The sequence below is a fragment of the Geotrypetes seraphini genome, chromosome 3, assembly GCF_902459505.1.
Source record: "Geotrypetes seraphini chromosome 3, aGeoSer1.1, whole genome shotgun sequence".
Taxonomy (NCBI): Eukaryota; Metazoa; Chordata; class Amphibia; order Gymnophiona; family Dermophiidae; genus Geotrypetes; species Geotrypetes seraphini.
Genome location: NC_047086.1, coordinates 68,359,263 through 68,380,237, shown reverse-complemented (window position 1 = coordinate 68,380,237; position 20,975 = coordinate 68,359,263). Strand labels below are relative to the sequence as shown.

At 43.0% G+C, this 20,975-nt stretch overlaps 1 protein-coding gene across 1 annotated transcript in view; it reads left to right on the top strand.

Moving 5' to 3' along the window:
* Positions 1-1,842: 1,842 nt before the first annotated feature.
* Positions 1,843-20,975, top strand: part of LRRC1 (leucine rich repeat containing 1) — a 234,210-nt gene continuing 215,077 nt past the window's right edge. Inside the window, exon 1 of the mRNA XM_033939508.1 lies at positions 1,843-2,328. Coding sequence (XP_033795399.1) covers positions 2,170-2,328 — 159 coding nt within the window. The 5' untranslated portion in view covers positions 1,843-2,169. The remainder of the gene's footprint in view (positions 2,329-20,975) is intronic.

Here is a 20,975-nt window from a genome sequence, read left to right as displayed (position 1 = left end):
TAATGAAGCGACTGCTGAGGACCCGTCGCTACTGGCCTTGCCGACTCTCCTGCTCTCTGCCACCCTGATATCTCCCTGCTCTCTGCTGCCCTGAAAGCAACCATCAACATATAAAATAAAAAAAACTGTACCTATGCATACCCTTTTTAATATATTGTGCAAAAAGCGTGTTCTGTTCCGTAGTCTGGCTGCAAAGCGTGTTCTGTTCATTCCGCCTGCATAAATTTAAATGATTCCTTTCGGGAGCTGCTGTCTGTACCTCATTGTAAACCGCATAGAACTTCACGGTCCTACGGTATATAAACTGTTATTATTATTATTATGCCACCGCTCTCCCTTTGTTTTGTCCTCGCTTGTGCGGAGAGCAAGCGCATGCGCGGATCGCATCTATAGCCAACCAGGATAGTCTGCGTGTGAATTGCGATCGCTCTGCAGCGATCCGTGGGCGTGCGTCCGATCAGATAATTTGCATGAGGACTCTTTAGTGAATCAGTCGCCCGGCAGAACTCGGCCATGAATCGCCTAGCAACGATCCAGACCGGTGAGTTTAGTGAATCTAGGCCATAGTTTTGCTACAATTAAAGCTCTGTTTGATACATATTGTATGCCTTTGCCACTATTACAATTTAAATGACTTTGAGAGACATTGATTAAATCTTGGAGTTGACTGAATTATTGAGTAGAGAGAATTAAAAATCTGAACTGTTTATTTGACCTCAGTGAATATTTAACCAGTCCCATCCTTGGTCCCCAAAATCAATACATTTGTTTATATGGCTCCTATGCCTCAGGGCAATGTTAGGACACTTGAACCTGGTATATATCTTTTTTAATAAAAAGGTTGTAATGGCCAGTGGGGTTTTTTTTTGGTACTTAAAGGTCTTCTTTTCTACCCTGTGTTATACAGAATATTCCTTTGTTACTCTAATGCTCCTGGGTCAGGGGACCCGCATCAGAATGCTTCCCAGATTCCTGAGATCTTGGGATCTGAAAATGGCCACTAGGTGTCACCTTTAAGCAATGACCATAACTCCCACCCTCTCCCCAACATTCCAAATACAGTACCAGCAAATTAGGGAAGCTGAAGCCCTGACCCCAGATATCACATGGGGGCTTTTTGCATAATAAAATATATTTAACCATGGCCCTGGCTAATTCTCATTTATATGTATTTTGTACCTCAAAATAAGAGAAAAACATTTAAATATACAGTTTGTAAAACTGTACTTTTTTTTAAACTTTCGAAGTCAACTAGTCTGATCTCAGGAAAGGAGTATTAGCTTCTGTAAACTAATCAAGAAATCAAGGGATTAATTTTTTTTGTTGTTTTGTTAACATTTATTTGTAGCACTCTAAAGTGCTTACGGGGCAACCACATTACTTTTAGTTTATCCAAGCCATCCAGCTAAGAATACAAAAAAAATAATCTTATGGCATAGATCTCGATGCTCCCATACATTTCTCCCGGAAATCGTCTTTCTATTCAAGTGAGCCCTTGCTGCTGTCATCCCAACGCCAGGCAGGTGTTGCTTAGTGCAATGCTCGGACAACGTCGCTCTTCCAGGCAGGACAAAACTCCCAAACAAAAGCCTCGGTCGAGGGAACTCGGAACCCTCCTCCCATCCCGAAACCCAGGAAATCTCAGGCGATCCCTTCTGGCCGGAGAGGAGGGGTGGGGTGGGGGGAGAGTTTCTAGGGCGGGGTCGCTTAGAGGGCGAAAAGTTTGGCCCCACTCCCACCTCCAAGCGCTGGTTTCGTCCTAGCCACACCCACCTCCGCGCCAGGGACCGCGTTGGCCGCGCCCCCTCCCCTTCCTCCCCTCTGTCCTGGGCGGGAGCGCTGACGTCAGGCTGGAAGGAGGGAGCCGCGTGTTCCGGGTCAGCCCGAGGAGCGAAAGCGAAGAGGCGAAGCCGGAGGGAGGGAGGGAGGCGGAGGCGCGATCGGGCCGGGGACGCGATGCGAAGCGGACGGCAGGAGCCGCCAGCACGCAGCGCAGAGCCCGGAAGCTGCCGATGAAAGCCGCCGCCGGCTGAGGCTTTGTTCCCGGAGCAGAGACCGACGGACAGAGACATCCCCCCCACCACCTCGTCTGCCACCTCCCATCCCACTCGCCCGATCCTGGGCTGGACTCGCTGGCTCGGGGGTGGGGGGAGCGGGCAGCTCTCGGGCATGTTGCACTGCATCCCCCTGTGGCGGTGCAACCGTCATGTGGAGTCGCTGGACAAGAGGCACTGCTCCCTGCTCGCTGTCCCCGACGAGGTCTATCGCTACAGCCGCAGCCTGGAGGAACTGCTGCTGGACGCCAACCAGCTGCGGGAGCTGCCCAAGGTAAGGGGGGAGGGGAGCCCGGGAAAGCCACCCCCCCCCCATCTTCCTCAGGAGCTCGGACGCCCCATGGCCCCAGCTAGGACGGTGCGAAAGTTTGGGGGTGGTTTTTTTTTTTTTTAGTTGTGTGGGTTTTGTCTTCTGTTGGGAAAACTTTTTAACAGAGCTCTCGAGCTTTTGTCCTGTGGAATTCACTGGGAATGCTAGTTTCACTTTCCTGCTTTGTACCTTCAGATGACCTGGCTGAAACCTGTTCCTTAGGTGTGTGTAGACCGATGATGAGAGCCGATGGTTTCGGCTAGTGGTGGTGATATAAATTAAATTAAAAAACCAAAACCTAAAACAGAATAGAAATTCACTTTTTAAAAAAAATGGTTTATTTTATGTTCAATTAATTGTGTTGCACTGTCAAAGTTTGAAAATCAATAAAGATTTGGAAAAAAAATAAAATAAAATAAATGGCATTTAAATAGAATGGAAATAGTAGATTTTCCAATATTTGATCAGCATTTTAGCACCACAAGTCAAAATGCATTTGAAAAAATTATTTCACATTAAAAAAAAAAGTTTCTGGCCAAACAGCTGGAAAAGTCTAATTTTTAAAGAGGGATTCCATGCAGAAATCAATAAGATCACATTTGAATTTTTTGGGGTAGATTTTGACATGTTTTTACAACCCAGTAACATGTTAGGTCAGTGATTCTCAAACTGGACTCCTGGGTTCCTTAAGAAATTATAGAATCTGTTTGTATGAACATATATAGAAATGTACAGAAATTGAGGGCTCATCACTGTATGAAAATATTATTTTAGGAATTCTGCCATTGTGAAAAGTATAGGAATCACTATATGAAGTAGTCACCCCTTTTCAGATTTTGACAGTGGTGTTACCTATCAGGGGGCCACTGAAAAGTTCTCAGTCCAACCAACAAAGTTGGGGCAGTCTCCAGCGAGGGCTGTACACTTTTCCAGTGATTTTCCACTTTTTTTTTTTTTATTTTGTTGGAAAAATAAGGAACAAAAAATGTGGGAAATCACTGGACTGTAAACCCCTTGATGGAGACTGCCCCAACTTTGCTGGTTGGGCTGAGAACTTTTCAGTGGCCCCTTGAATTTCATTTTGTGTTAAAGCTAGCTTCCAGTTTGGAAGATCCTGCTTAGAAACACATGTAGCCAGGGCAGGACTCCATGGCAAATCCTGTGACTGGACAGCTTGTAAGTATCCAGACAAGCTTACCTTCCTGGTTGAATGGTGGTTTTTGGAACAATGATGGAGCTGTTTACAGCCACCCATCTTGAAAATCCTGCTTGTTTGGAGAGAATCCAGTAGTTAAGGAGGCCAGGTTTTGCTTCTGCTTGGCAGAAAATGAATGCTCCTTCACCTGAGAGCATGGACAGTGGAATATTTATCTGGGATCGTATAAAATAACTACTAGCTGACTAAAAATCATACAAAATACAGCTATTCACTTGATTTTTAATCTGAAAAAACACGATCATAGTAGTGTATATTATCAAAAGCTTCACTGGCTACCGTTTGATGCTAGAGTGTTATTTAAATTTGGATGCATTTGTTTTACAGTTTTATTGGGCTTAGCGCCGGCTTACCTTGTTTCTCATTTTAGGTTTTTTTTTTTATTTCTAAGAAAAATATTCGTAGATCTGGTTGGTTTTATTTTCCTTCAGCAAATGCATGTTGTTACAAAAAATTTTGGGATAGGACCTTAGCATTCCAAGCAGGATTAATGAATTCATCTTGTTTCTTCATTTCTTACTTACTATCAATTTCGAAAAGATCTTAAAACCCACTTATTTAAACAATATACATTACTGATTTTCATATATGATCAAAACACATCTAAAAACACACCTGTTCCTAAAACATCTTGACAACTGATCCACTTATCTCTTTCCTCTCAATAGCGACTTACTGTCCTTTTGATCACTTTTCTCCTCAACAATGAATTTCCTGTCTAATTACTTCTCTTTCTTTTCCCCTCTTGAAGTCAGTCAATTTGTACCTTTGCTTAATCTTTTGTAAACCGCATAGAACTTCACGGTATTGCGGTATATAAGCTGTTATTATTATTATTATCATGCAGTTATAATGTTCTTTTAATCTATACTTATTTTGGTTTATATTATGTTTTTTTATTCATTAATTTTAATGCTTGTATTAGTTACTTAGAATTTTATTATGTATGATGTTATTATTATATTGTATGCTGAGTACCTATTGTTTAAATCGCTATGAACTGCTGGTTAGGCAGTATATAAAAATAAATAATAATTATTATTATTAATAGGGTGAGCCACTCTAGCTGGATCAGCATTTTGTCCCACACAACATCGAGAGCATGGGGAAGGGGCAAAGATGATTGTGTTTATTGAGAGCTATATCGCTACTAATGACTGGGGAGTGAATTCAGAGCGGTTTACATGAGCTTCTGTAGAAATGTTACCATACAGTGGTACAAAGAGCTTCTGTGAGGTGTTACAATGCATGGGCTCTACACTTCCCCCTTCATATTGATGGTTTTGCGGTCCGCGGTTTCGGTTATTCGTGGTTTTTCGATCGAAGGCTCCGCCCTCAAATTTAGGTCACAGGAAATCGCTGCTCCCGGCGTTGCAAAGAGAAAATCGATCCTCCCAGCTGCACTTTCTTCACTGGAACAGGTCAGGTTGTTTGCGGTTTTGTGTCTTTTTTTTTTTTTTTTTCCAGAAAACCCACAAATAACATATGAAAAGTTATTTGTGGTTTTTCTCTATTTGCTGCTTTGCCATTCCCCTATCACCGCGAATGCGGAGAAGGAAGTGTATACTGAAATACATGGAGTTCTTTGGTGGTGTTACAATACAGAGCTATTTATACTGGCATGATTATGCCATAATCAATCATCCTACTTATGTGCACACATTTATACCAAATCAATCGTCCTGTGCATACACACATATAATACTAGGTTTACCATTGCAGCTAAATATATTCTATTTGCACACCTCCTAAGGAGGTTGGCCATTTCAACTGAATATAATCTATTTACATGCATCCCTGAAAGTTCTGGTTTGTTTGCACCCGCTTTCCTCCCGCTCCCTTCAGTGATTCACAGCCCCAGATTTTTGCATTCAAGTTTTGTTGTAAGTAGAATAGAGAATTGGGTGAGAAACGTTTTTCTCAGAATTCAAGGATGATTCTGACCAAGTAAAGTTACCTTTTGGAAGAAATAGAAATTTTGTAAGTTTTGATTAGGGTGACCTTACAAAAGACAGGCATGATTGAACATAAGACTTGCCGCTGCTGGGTCAGACCAGTGGTCCGTCATGGCCAGCAATCCGCTCACGCGGCGGCCCTCTACTCCATTGGCCCCTCCCCTTTTAAGGCAGAGCTTCGTAGTCAACCGGGGGGGGGGGGGGGAGGGGGTGTGTGTGAGGTGGAGCTAACTCTCGCCAATTCCCCTCTTGGTCTCCTGCCTCTGCTTCTCTCTCCTGCTCTTTTATCTGCTTTTTTCCCCCTTTGGCTTCTTTCTCCCTCTGCCTCTCTCTATCTGCTTTTCTCCTGCTCAGATCAACTCTGCTCCGTTGGCCCCTTCCCTTTTAAGGTGGAGCTTCGGTGGTCAATGTTAGGAGGGGTGGGCGGAGCTATCTCTCGTCAATTCCCCCTTTGGCTTCTCTCTCCCTCTGCCTCTCTCTGTAGCTGCTTTTCTCTTGCTCAGATCAACTCTGCTCCGTTAACCCCTCCCCTTTAAGGCAGAGCTTCAGTGGTCAATGGGGGCGGAGCTATCTCTCGTTGATTCCCCTCTTGGTGTCCTGCCTCTGCTTCTCTCTCCTGCACTTTTTCAGTTTTTTCCCCCCTTTGGCTTCTCTCTCCCTCTGCCTCTTGTGACAAACCCAGGTCCATTTCAGGTCTTTCTCATAACAAACCCGAATCCGTCCCAGGTTTTGCCCCAGAGAGCAGGAGAAAACACACAGTGCACATAGATGCAGGAGAGCGGATCAGGTGACTAACGAAGTAATTGTGCAAGCTGACTTCTGCTCTGATAATGATATGGAGGTAGAAGAAACAGGGCAGGATAAGATCAGGAGAAAAAGCCCCACTCCATGCAGACCTGTTCCTGCCACTGTCAGAAATCTGGGAAAATTTGAACAGCCGGTTAAAACCAGGACCAGGGAGAAACCTGCTGATAATAGCAGAAAACAGGCTAGTGTGTGGAAAACCCTTCCTCCACCTTCTCAGAGGAGAAGTGGTTTCCCACAGGATAATGCGTGGCTCCTGAGAACAGGAAAGGGTCACACAGGAGAGAGGCATTCAGGAGAGTGGGAAGCTGGAGAGGGTCAGTCTCTCTCAGACTGGCCCATGACAGAGACAGAGGAATTATCTCTTATCAGGAAGCTTTGGGAGCAGACAGAGGAAGAAGCCATGGAGGTAGAGGCAAGCCATGCAGGCACTGAGACCCAGCCATTGCCCATGGAAATTCAGTAAGTCTGAGAATTGGATTTTGCTGTTGCTTTTACCTCTGGGCTGCTAGTGATACTATAGTTTGGGTGAACTGAATTTAGAAGCTCTCCTTGAAAGCCAAACTTAGCGGCTTTCTGTAAAGCAGGGGTGTCCAATGTCGGTCCTTGAGGGCCGCAATCCAGTCGGGTTTTCAGGATTTCCCCAATGAATATGCATTGAAAGCAGTGCATGCACATAGATCTCATGCATATTCATTGGGGAAATCCTGAAAACCCGACTGGATTGCGGCCCTCGAGGACCGACATTGGACACCCCTGCTGTAAAGCATTGAAGTGTTTGTTTTCTCTGACTTGTTGCCAAGCTGAGCCAGAACGTTGTTTCCTCTCACAGCTGTGCCTAATTTCTGTATCAACATTTCAGAGAGGAAGAAACGTAGGCAGGCTACTGAGGTCTTGAACATAACCAAGGATTTTGTTTGCTATGAATTGTTTGAAAACATTATTTGCTTAAAGCATTACTGCTCTGGCAAAGAGGACTGTGAATCACCTGGTTATAAGTCCAGAAGCAGGGAACTGTACTTAATGCAGTGCTGGTTAAGCATTAACTTCTGGAATGCATTATTTTGAACGTTTTGTTATGAGTTCATGCAATATGAGCGTACATTGAACTGCAAAGCTGAAGCCTGTATTTTTTTTTTTTTTTGAGTTATTTAATCAGTGCTGATAATAAAGCTATTTTTGTTTGCCACTTCTGACTGGAACTCTTTTACCTTGCATGCTTATGAGGCAGATAGCGGGCCTGAAGTAAGACCTGGAGGATCCCTTGGTAGTAAGGGACACGCTGGATCTGAGTTTTAGTCGCATTCCCGGGTGCTCACTGCGTCTACAGGAGCGCGGGTGTGACACTCTCTCTGCAACTGCTTTTTCTCCTGCTCAGATCCTTGATTCTTGGAAAGGTCTAATTCAGAGCAGGGAACTCTGCAGGGTTGTGTACTACAGTTTATTCTCGTAGCTCTTTCTAGAATATGCTGCTTCGTATTGACCACACTTTGCATCTAAAACTTATTATTCAGTTAGGGGATTACTTTTATTAGTCTGGACAGTGAGTCAGCTTAAATTTAGAACTTGGAGAGCTACAGCTGTATTTACTGTATTGTGCAAGGCAACTAAAAAGAATATTTGTTTTCCAAAATTTTATGTAACTCTTTAAGATAAACTCCTTACATAGTGAGACGCCTTCTTCTTCTTTTTTTTTTTTTGCTGGTCATATAACATTACTTTTCACTGTACAATTAACCAGTTGAAATGTGAAATTCATAGATTTGCTTGTGCTGTTTTTGTCTCCCCCTCCCCCATTGACCCCTTGAGATTTTATAAATGCAGTGACTAGTTCAAAGGTCATTTAAGGACACGGTACTTAGGCTGCTCTCTTGTTTAGTACATGTATGGTAGGGCTGCAGTTTAATTGTAGTTAACTGCGATTAATTCATTAATTAATCTTTATTTTTAATCACAATAATTGGGTTGCAATGCCTCCTGTCTGCTCCACATGCCTCTTCTGTTCTCTTCCACTCCTAGCCCCTGTCCTCGGGATTATCCAGCGTCTTCCTCCCACCAGTGACTCAACATCACCCTCTCCTCTGGTCAGCCTACTGTATAGGTGGTACCCAGCAACATCAGTGTTGCACATACATTGCCTATGGCCTGCTCTGAAGCTTTCTTTCTGAACCATTCTGCCCATGCAGAATGCAAGGATCGGTGCTAGGACCGATCCTGTTCAAAATGTTTGTGAGCAACATTGCCGAAGGGTAGAAGGAAAGGTTTGACTCTTTTTTTCGGATGATACCAAGATTTGTAACAGAGTAGACACCAAGGAAGGAGTGGAAAACATGAAAAAGGATTTGCAAAAAGAGGAATGGTCTAATATCTGACGATTAAAATTCAATGCAAAGAACTGCAGAGTAATGCATTTGAAATCGGAAGGAGTTGTATGTTCTGGGAGGTGAGAGGCTGATATGCACGGATGGGTAGAGGGACCTTGGGGTGATAGTGTCCAAAGATCTAAAGCAAGGGTGTCCAACCTTTTGGCTTCCCTGGGCCGCATCGGCTGAAAAAATTTTTCTGGGGCTGCACAAACACACAAATGGTGCAGCAAGACAGAGGAGAGAGCCGGCAAGATGGTAAACACCCGGGGGCAGCAGAGGAAAACACTGCATCACCCTCAACCGGGGCCGCAGGTTGGACATCCCTGATCTAAAGGCAAAGAAACAGTGTGACAAGGAGGTGGCTGTTGCCAGAAGGATGCTAGGCTGTATAGAGAGAGGTGTATCCTGTAGAAGAAAGAAGGTGTTGATGTTTGTTTATTTAAGATTTGATATACCGCTCCTGCATTTTACTGACCTAAGCGGTTTACAATGTATCAAACTAAAATGAAAAACTACCCTATCTGTCCTGAAGGGTCATAATCTAGCTGAAGTACCTGATAAACTAAAAATTTGTAATAACAACATATAATACATTTCCAAGATCAAAAATCAAAGAGATAGAAAATAGAAATAATGAAAGAAGATAAAAAAATTAAAAATAAACTAAAACAAATTTAAGAGATAGAAAAGTCTCTGAAGCAGCCTGATAGCAAACAGTCATATTTTAGTGCAGATCTTAATACAACTCCCGGCATAACACTTCACTTCACAGATCCGTCACTGGCAGATCTTGAGAGCATCAAAGAAATTAGCATTTCTAAAAACTTATCCACTAAAACTGTCATATGAAATAAATAAACCCAAATCAGTACAAATTAATACAAATTAATACAAATTAAGGCAGATTGCGGTCCCCATTCCATTATTCAACTAGGGAGAGCCATTTGAAAAAAATGTGCTTTTAGATGTCTTTTAAAATTTTGAAATGATTCTTCCTTCCTTAACTCTACTGGTAAATTGTATCTGGCAAAAATCCAAATAGTATCAGCAGCCCATGTCACTAATCCAGGGCAAGCGGTGGCTTCTCCCATGCCTGTCTCAACAGGAGACTATGGATTTTTCCTCCAGGAATTTGTCCAAATCTTTTTTTAAAACCAGCTACATTAACAGCTCTTACCACATCCTCTGGCAACACATTCCAGAGCGTAACTATTCTCTGAGTGAAAAAAATATTTCCTCCTATTGGTTTTAAAAGTATTACTTTGTAACTTCGAGTGTCCCCTAGTCTTTGTAAATCTTGATGCAGTAAAAAACTTGATCTACTTGTATCCATTCTATACCACTCAGGATTTTGTAGACTTCCATCATATCTCTCCTCAGCCGTCTCTTTTCCAAGCTGAAGAGTCTTTCCTCATATAAGAGGAGTTCCTTCTCCTTTATCATCTTGGTTGCTCTTCTTTGAACCTTTTCTAGTGCCGCTATATCTTTTTTTGAGATAAGGGGACCTTAACTGAACGCAGTACTCAAGGTGAGGTTGCACCATTGAGTGATACAGAGGCATTATAACATTCTTGGTCTTGTTTACCTTCCCTTTTCTAATAATTCCTATCATCTTGCTTGCTTTCTTGGCCGCCGCTGCACATCGGGCGGAATGTTTCAGCGTATTGTCCATGACACCCAGATCTTTTTTCTTGAACGCTGACCCCCAAGGTGGACCCTAGCATCTGGTATCTATGATTAGGATTATTCTTCCCAATGTGCATCACTTTGCATTTAACCACATTAAATTCTATCTGCCAATTTCCTAAGGTCTTCCTGCAGTTTTTCACAGTCCACATGCATTTTAACAACTTTGAACAGTTTAGTGTCAACTGCAGATTTAATCACCTCACTCTTAGTTCCAATTTCCAGATCATTTATAAATAAGTTAAATAGTAAATATACTGGGATTGGTGCTATGTGTTTTGTTTTGTTTTTTTTTTTAAATCAGGAAGGGATGTCAGAGAAGGTGGGACAGACCAGAGGAAAAGCTTCGAGAAAGCCATAGGTAGCATATGTATGATGCTGCCATTGCTATTACTACCAGAAAACCAGTGGAGGATATTGGGGATGGTTAGATGGCCACATTCCTGATGGGGGAAGGGGGAGTAAGCTACAGAACTGCAATCGGAACTGGAGGGGCCAGGTAGTGAGCTCCAGCAGCCACAAGAAGAGCTTGGTGATGCTTACCACCAAGTTTATGTCATTGCTGGGGTGGAGGGGATGAAGGAATAAGGAAAGAGAGAGGGAGAGCGAGATAATACTTTTTTACTGTAGTTAAGTTATCCCTCCCTATGTCTTTTCCTTGAATAGTCCCTTTTTTTCTCGAAACATCTATTATGTAACTTTTTCCCTTTTATCATTATGTGTCTTTGTGTTGTCTGTGTATGAGCCTGTTTTTACTTAGTATTTGATATTATTAATATGTTTTTAAAATGATTGTTTGTCTTAAAATGTTTATGTGTTTGTCAGCTCATGAGTCTGTTTTTAACTCGTACATGATATTAGTAATTTGTTTTATAATACTTATGTATCTTATTGTAAATCGCTTAGTAAATTATGGATAAGTGATTCATCAAATGAATAAATAAACATAAACATAAACATAATGCACTTGGAGGAAGAGGAGAGTGAGAGAAGGAAGAGGGAGGAGGGAATGAAGAGAAGAGGGATAGATGTTGGATTTGGGGGTGGGAGGGAGATTATCAGCCCTTAGGGAAGGGGGATGGAATTTGATATACTGCCTTTCTGTGGTTAGAATCAGAGTGTACATACAGTATTATATATAGGCACTGGGACAATGGAGGATTTAATAACTTGCCAAGAGTTATAAAGAACTGCAGTGGGAAATAAAGAAATACATATATAAATAGAATTCCTTTAATTGTGTGATTTAAAATTTATAAGTGAAATATAGCCCTAGTAAAGATGTTGACATACTTTCTGCAGAGCACTAGAGCTAGTCACATACAGTGGTGCCTCACACAACGAACTTAATTGGTTCCAGGAGCAAGTTTGTTATGCGAAAAGTTCGTTATGTGAAACGCGTTTTCCCATAACAATACATGTTAAAAAAAATAATTCGTTCTGTAGCATAAAATATGCTAAGATGACATAAAAAAAGATAAATTTTTTGTTATTATTTTTATTTAGATACATCTAAAAACATACATCTCCCTGTCCTTTTACTTCCACTATCTTCCTATCCCATCTCTATTCCCTTTTGTCCCTCTCCCCATGATCAATCATCTCACCACCTCTCTCTGCCCTCACCCTCAGGGTTCAAGATTGCTTCCACTCTTTTTCCTGTTGTTCTCTCTGCCTGTCACCCTATGATTTAGCATCCCTTCTGCCCTTGTCCAATATTCCCCCTTCTCTCCCTCCCTCTCATCCCCTGCTCCAACATGTGCTTTCAGCGGCCTTCTCCCCCCTTAAGCGTCTTTTCTTCTCCACTCCACCTTGCCTCCCTCCCTGCCTCCACCTTTGTGGCGCTTTTGCACCCGACCGACAACAGAACAGGCCCGGTCGGACAAATCTCCCTGTCCTGTAGCCGCGAATCTAAATTACCTTCTTACAGCAGCTGGATTATTGAAGCTGCTGTAAGAGGTAATTTAGATTCGCGGCTACAGGGCAGGGAGGTTTGTCGGCCGGGCCTGTTGTCGGTCGATCGGGGGACCTGACCAGCTGTGCACATTCTTCGGGGCGGACCGCCCCCTCCCCCCTCTTTCGTTCGCCATTGCCTTCTTCCTACCTGCCCTGCCGCAGCCGCACACAGCCGACCGGAAGTCTTCCTGATGTCAGCGCTGACGTCGGAGGAAGGGAGGGCTTTGCTTAAGCCCTCCCTCCGACGTCAGCGCTGACATCGGGAAGATTTCCGTTCGGCTGTGTGCGGCTGCGACAGGGCAGGTAAGGAGAAGGAGACTACCCTCGCGGCTCGACCAACCCCGCTGCGATCCAACCCCGCAGGAACCCCGGAAGTATGCAGCTCGGGCGACTTCGTTGTGTGAAACGAAGTCCGTTGTACGAATCAAGACATAAAGTTCGTTGTGCGCAGCGTTCGCTGTGCGAGGCGGCCGTTATGCGAGGCACCACTGTATTCTAGGAATTAACTACCTTTGGAGGGAATAAACCTCCAGTTCTCAGACAATATAAGAGCATGATAGGGTGACAGAATTTATCATTGTCTCCGTCCCCTTGGATAACCACGGGAACAATCCTGTGTCATTCTTTAGTGTCTATCTCAACCTCGGTCCTTCTACACTAGTGGTCTCAAACTCAAACCCTTTGCAGAGCCACATTTTGGATTTTGTAGGTACTTGGGGGGGGGCCTCAGAAAAAATAGTTAATGTCTTATTAAAGAAATGACAATTTTGCATGAGGTACTCTATAGTTTATAAATCTTTCCTTTTGGCTAAGTCTTAATAATAATATTGTAATTTATAGCTAAAGAAACATGATCAAGAAATTTTTATTTTACTTTTGTGATTATGATAAACATACCGAGGGCCTCTAAATATTACTTGGCAGGCCGCAAGTTTGAGACCACTGTTCTACACCAACATTTTTCTATGCAAGGCTTGAGGGTTAGTGGCTGTGCCCATTCGTACTCTGAAATTTTTTCCCTCTCCTTAAAGAATGATAGAGGGATGGTTTCCCGCAGCGATGGAGACAAATTCTGTCACCTTGTCATTCTTATTTATTTATTTATTCATTCATTCAATTTTCTATACTGTTCTGCCAGGGGAGCTCAGAACGTCACACTTTCTTCCTTAGTTTTTATGCATGGTGGCCTTTTATTAGGAATGACTGACAACTTTAAACAGATTTCTTTTCTCATTGATACCTATTGTAAATACACCCAATTTAATTAAGAACATACATTTTTTTTTTTTTTACAGGATATACATTTGAAGGACCACAGCTTTCCATGTTGTTGTTTCCTGTTAACTTCATTTGACTTGCCACTTTTCCAGTGTCCTTTTTCACAATTTAAGGCTGCAGCGACTTCCTGCTTCCTTCCAAAATTAGTTAAATTCCCTGTTCACTGAGTGGGAGGCACTGCATTCTCCAGACTACTTGGCTGGCATGCGCTATTGGCATTGACATGACTGCAGTGTCTCTGTGATTACTGGTGAAACTGAAAGAGACACATCATCAAATTGGTTGTGTAATTATCTGTGTTGCCACACACATGAGAGAAAAGCCTAGTTTTGCATTAATCGGCTACTGGAAGAAATCAGATTGATGTGTCGTTGCTACATAGACTGTCACAGATCTGGCAAATAGCTTGCCTAAGCCTTAAAACTTTCCTCGGAGCACTGCTTCTTAGTCCAAGCTTTGAAACTTTTACTGCTGTAGGAAATCTGATTGTTTTCACTTGTTTCAATGGCCAAAGTCCTCATTTATCACTATGGGCAATACAGCACCTTAGAAAGATAAACACTCTGGCTGGGATGTGTTACAGAGAATCTATTAGTCAGGTGGCTGAAAAGTGGCTCTGGAAGTGTTTGTTCTTATTCCAGATTGTTTTAATTTGCTCCAGTAAACACTTTTTCCCCCCCATGATCTTTCCCATGTCTTCCTCAGCATCTTTGTCTAAGAACTTTCAATGATTCTGTAAAGCAATAATTTCCAGTAGTAAAATGGACTGTCACTGTGTATCGAGCCTTGTGGATTTTATGTTGGGCATTTTTGCCTAGAAGGGCTCTAAATATACCTTTCTACTCTTTCCTGTCTGCATCATTGAGTCCGAGAACAGGTTAGATTGGTAATAGAGCTAAAAAGGATAGTGCCATGGCAACTGTCATGCAAATTTTGGGGAGAAAAATCAAATTTTATTAAAGTAGGTGAAAATAAGAACATAAAAATTGCCGCTGCTGGGTCAGACCAGTGGTCCATCGTGCCCAGCAGTCTGCTCATGTGGCAAACCTCAGGTCAAAGACACCAGTGCTCTAAATGTGTCCAGACTCGCCTGCGTACGTTCCCTGGAGGGTGTTTTCCCATATATCAGACTCCGGAAGAGCGTTCCAGTTTTCTACCACTTTCTAAGTGAAGAAGAACTTCCTTACGTTTGTACGGAATCTATCCCCTTTCAACTTTAGAGAGTGCCCTCTCGTTCTCCCTACCTTGGAGAGGGTGAACAATCTGTCTTTATCTGCTAAGTTTATTCCCTTCAGTATTTTGAATGTTTTGTTCATGTCTCCTGCTGTACGGCAACTCCTCCAGCCCCTTAACCATTTTAGTCGCTCTTCTCTGGACCCTTTCGAGTAGTACCGCATCCTTCTTCATGGACGGCGACCAGTGCTGGACGCAGTACTCCAGGTGAGGTGCTGCCAGTTTTCTTTTGTTTATGTAATGGCTTTATTAATCACCTTTTTCATGAAGAGATTCACCCAAAGTGGACCATACATTGAATAGTAATCAGATACTCATACTCTTACAAGCTCACAATCTAACTGGTACCTGGGGCAATGGAGGATTAATTGACTTGCTCAGAGTCACAAAGAGCAGGCTGGATTTGAATGTGCAACTTCGGAGTGCTCAGGCAGCAGCTCTAACAACTAGGCCGTACCTACACTGTTGTACGGATCTTCAGGAAGTACTTGGGTTCCTTTCAGCTTTAATAGAGACGAGACCTCAGCTGGTTCTGGTTCATAGCCTGTGATCCATAATATTAAAGCTTTGCAGTTACTAGTATTTATGGCAGATACACTGGGGAGGGGGGTGGGGGTGGGGGATGATATTCTGCACAGGTTCCATGAGCCACCAAAGAGGTCTTGGAGGGCCACCATTGACTCACGGGCCTTGAAATGAAGGACTCTGGTTTACATTGTACATGAATACCTTTCACATATTTGAATGTTTTATACTGTATTATATATCCTCAGTCTCAGCTTTCCTCTAAGGCATGGCTTCGCAACCCAGGACTACGATACTATTATCCATTCAGTCGTGCCCGACCCTTGGGTACTAGTCAGTAGGCCAGTCCTTGCTATGCTTCCCTGTGTTCCACAGTAGAGAGCTGCACGGGAACGGGGACGACGGGAATCCCGCGGGACCCGCGGGCATCCCGCGGGTTCCCCCTTCGGGTCACGGGGATCCCGTGGGGATGCCCCCTAGGGTCGCGGGGATCCCATGGGGACGCCTCCAAGGGTCGCGGGGCTCCTGCGGGGTTGGATGTACTCAGTCGCGCGGCTCTTCTTCTCCCTACCTTCTCTGCTTGCAGCACAGAGCCGAACGGAAGTCTTCCCAACGTCAGCGCTGACGTCGGAGGGGAGGGAGGGCTTAAACAAAGCCCTCCCTCCCTCTGACGTCAGCGCTGACGTCGGGAAGACTTCCGTTCGGCTCTGTGCTGCAGGCAGGGCAGGTAAGGAGAAGGAGAGTAGCCTCGCGGTTCGAGTGGCTACCAAGGGAGGGGGGCGGTCCGCCCCGCCCCGGTTGCAGCACAGCCGGCCAGGTCCCCTTACTTTTGTGGCACTTCCCCGACCGACCGATAACTCTCTATTCCACAGCCTCTTTCAATTGCTTGATGTTCATTTCCATGTCATTCTTGATGGCATCTAGCCAATGGGCCTTTGGTCTCCCTTGCTTCCTTTTACCACTGACCATTCCAAGTAGCACCTCCGTTTCTAGTAAACTTGCCCTCATCACATGTCCAGTTTCTGTCTGGTAATCTTGCCTTCCAGGGACAACCCTGGGATTATATGATCAAGGCCACTATTGCACATTAACATGAAAGAGACAGTCCCTGCTCGAAAGAGCTTGCAATCTAATTCAGTGGTCTCGAACTCAAACCATTTGCAGGACCACATTTTGGATTTGTAGGTACTTAGAGGGCTGCAGAAAATATAATTAATGTCGTATTAAAGAAATCTCAAGTGCTCCCACTCAAAGGCCCGAGATATACTTCAAGGCCAATGAATGATATATTGAGCTATCATCAATCCCGTTTATTTTCTCTGTACTTTGTAGTGGTTAATTTTCTTATTTTTAGTTAATATTCTTTGTGTTTAAATAATCTTTCAATAATTTATTTTAATACTCATTTGCCATTAAATACTTTTTCTAACTACTTAGCTTATTGATTCTTTTCCTTCCTCTTATGATTTTCTATTGACTCTCTTGACTCTCTACGGAAGAACTCCGTTTCGCTCCCGTGTGTGTTACTCGGGGCTTCTTCAGGAAAGCGCCAGAGGTCTCTCGTAAACTTTCCAGCGCAACATTGTTGCTCTTTCTATTTTGTAAAGCGGAAACTATTTCATTCTAATGTTTCCCGAAGAGGAAACATTAGAATGAAATAGTTTCCGCTTTACAAAATAGAAAGAGCAACAATGTTGCGCTGGAGAGTTTACGAGAGACCTCTGGCGCTTTCCTGAAGAAGCCCCGAGTAACACACACGGGAGCGAAACGGAGTTCTTCCGTAGAGAGTCAAGAGAGTCAATAGAAAATCATAAGAGGAAGGAAAAGAATCAATAAGCTAAGTAGTTAGAAAAAGTATTTAATGGCAAATGAGTATTAAAATAAATTATTGAAAGATTATTTAAACACAAAGAATATTAACTAAAAATAAGAAAATTAACCACTACAAAGTACAGAGAAAATAAACGGGATTGATGATAGCTCAATATATCATTCATTGGCCTTGAAGTATATCTCGGGCCTTTGAGTGGGAGCACTTGAGACCCCTGTTCTTCTCTTTAAAGTAGTGAGTATTGACTTGTGTGACAGCGTTTTGTTTGTAAGGAGATAGTGTTATTCACAATACGAATTAAGAGGAAGGTATTAAAGAAATGACAATTTTGCATGAGGTAAAACTCTTTCTAGTTTATAAATCTTTCCTCTCTCTCCTTCCCCCCATTGTAACAGTTCTCTTTCCCTTCCTCCTTTCTTGCTCCCCTCCCAGTCCAATATTTTTCCCTCCTTTCCACCAGTCCAACATTTTTTTCTCTCTTACTCTTGCATGCTTCTCCTCTGGTCCTCCTTCCCTCTCCCAACCAACATCTCTCTCTCCCTCCATGAGTCCAACTTTTCACTGCCCTCTCCCCCTTCCCTAGTGTAACATTTTTCCTTCCCTCCTTTCTGTTTCCCCCATCCATCTCCTCCTCTCCATCAGTCCAACACTTTCTACCTCCTGCACGCTTTCTCTCTCTGTCCTTGCCTCTTTCCTCAAGTGGCATCCCTCCTTCCCACCCCCAACCCTACATGCTCTCTCCCCATGCACCATCTCACCCTCCCCTCCTGTGTGTAGCACCTTTCCTTTCCCTCCTTTTCTGCCAGGTCCAGCAGCACCTCTTCTCCCTTCCTTTTACCTCCCCCTTGTCTAGCAGTACCCCGTTTCCCTTCCCTGCTCCCCTTGTCCAGCTGTACTCCTTCTCCCTTCCTTCCCTCCCCAGCAATACCTATATTTTGCGGCCCGTGGTCTGTACGCAATCTCGCACACTGGGCAGGAAGAGAGGCGCCGGCGCCAGCTGACTTGAAACTTCCTGCTGTCATCATGCATGCCGGGACTCCTGCCTTCGTCTTGTCTCCAAACCTCTGGACTTGCAGCGGCAGGCTAGAGAAAGAAGGTAATGAGTCCCGACAGATAAGCGAAGGCAGGAGTCCCGGCATATGCGATGGCAGCAGGAAGTTTCAAGTCAGCTGGCGCCGGAGCCTCTCTTCCTGCCCAGTGTACGAGATCGCATACAGACCATGGGTTGTGGTGGTAATTTTTGTCATAAGAATGTTAGAATAGCCTTACTGGGTCAGACCAATGGTCCATCAAGCCCAGTAGCCCGTTCTCACGGTGGCCAATCCAGGTCACTAATACCTGGCCAAAACCCACAGAGTTGCAACATTCCATGCTACCAATCCAGGGCAAGCAGAGGTTTGCCCTATGTCTTAATAACAGACTATGGACTTTTCCTCCAGGAATTTGTCCAAACCTGTCTTAAAATCAGCTATGCTATCCACTTGAACCACAACTTTTGGCAACCTGTCTTTTGGGGCATCTGCTACCATTTGATCAAATCCATCCAACATGGAGGATTTTACAGCTGATTGTAACAACTAACATCTGAACAGCAAAGGAGATTTGTACATAGTTGGGACTGGTACAGAAACTGATCTTTGTTTATGCCAGTGCCCTTTCTCTAACAGAAAGAGTAAAATAGTGTTATGGACTTTAAGATGAAGTGAGCAAACAGTCTGGTGCTTGCTTGCTGCAGTATTCCAACTTGTCCTGGCCCATGGTGTCAACCAAATAAAATACTTTTTGTGCCCTTTTGCCAACATCCGAGTAAACAGGAGGATACATTAGTACCAGCCAAAATTAGCGAAGCATAAAGCATCATCTGATCTAGAAAGAAGTAAGCCTTTGGATTTTCCTGGATTTAACTTACGCCTATTTAATTCCAAACCAACATTCAAGTTTCCAAATTTTGCCGTTAAGTAATGAAATGTCATGGGAAAAGTAGATATCTGTGGTTGTAAGAATTTGTCTTGAAGAAATGGGACACACCGCTTTCTCAAAACTGGAAAGCAAGAAACAACAACGAAGGTGACCTTTGATGCTCAGTCGTTTTTATCGTGTAATAAGACTCAACACAATTATGTTTTGGCCAAAAGGGCCTGCCTCAGGAGTCTAAACAAACATATTTAAGATAACATAAATAACAAAAATATACATCAAACTAATTGCTGGTGTAAAACAACATTTTAGAAAACACTGTAAATGTATATGCATCAACAGGATATTGGTGTAAGGTAATAGCATAGAAAACTGTAGAATGTGAAAATCGAACTTGAGCAAGGTTAATAAGATAAATAAATTAAGATCAATGTTCATATATGGACTTAACCAGACTAAAAAACATAAGTATGATTGAAACAACATTATTAACAATTATGGATGGTAGAAAACAAAAAAAAAGTTTAAAAACAATCTGTATAAATGTAAAATTCGAGGAGAGGGCATTCTTTCTGTTGACGAAGGCCTGGAGTTGCGATCGTGTGTGTGCCATATTGCTAATTATTATCATCAGTATTTATTATTATATAATAATATATATTCCACTTTGGCATTGTTTCATTGGGCTGATGTTTGGTTTGCAGTAGCAGCATTCACAGTTTACTACAATAGAGAAACACACATTCTTGAATGACTATAATTATTCTTAGTTCCCATGCATTTTTCCCATTTATGAGTTCGTTGGAAGGGCAAGATTGCTTTCCAAGTGAAATTTTAATGGAACAAACCTCTTTTAGTGATTTGTGAAAAGTATTCGCTTTGAACTGCTGAACAAAACAGCTTATTTCTCTTTTCACGGCTTGGCTTGTAAAGTTATAATTCCTCCTTTTCTCCCTAATTACAGTTTATGCTTGCAAATTGAAGGTAAGCATCTGCCCGGTGAATAGCTCTGGCAGGCGTAAGGAACTGTATATTGGACAGGAAATAATGACCCAACAGCTGCTTGCTCTGGAGATGTAGAAGGAAAGATTGGGAAACAAGTTGCAGGTGATCCTTTTTAATGGACGAACTTAAAAACATTTATTTACATGAGGTTTGTTGGTATACTGTGCTTCATAATAAAAATGGTATTGCAACAATTTGCTATATAAAAATCACAGTACCACATAAAGCATTCGCGAAACCAAACTTGCTAAAAGCAGTGCATGTATAAAGTACTATAGTTATCAAAATTTTCAGTAAAATATAAATCAAGAGTAGGGAAATAATATGGTAATTTGGTGTGCCATTGATTCCGACATAACTGACCCAAGAAGCGAACCTTGTGGCACTGGTAGAAACATAGAAATAGACGGTAGATAAGGGCCACGGCCCATCTAGTCTGCCCACCCTAATGACCCTCCCCTACTTATCTCTGTGAAGAGATCCCACGTGACGATCCCATTTCTTCTTAAAATCAGGCACGCTGCTTGCCTCAATCACCTGAAGTGGAAGATTATTCCAGCGATCAACCACTCTTTCGGTGAAAAAGTATTTCCTGGTGTCACCATGCAATTTCCCGCCCCTGATTTTCCATGGATGTCCTCTTGTTGTCGTTGGACCTTTGAGAAGGTAATGTCCTCTTCCTCAGAGTAAGCTCTGTTTACCATTACTCTCTGTCACTTTCCACTGAAACTGTTCCTAACCCAGTCAGTCAGTTTAGGGCAGTGGTTCCCAACCCTGTCCTGGAGGACCACTAGGCCAATCGGGTTTTCAGGTTAGCCCTAATGAATATGCATGAGAGA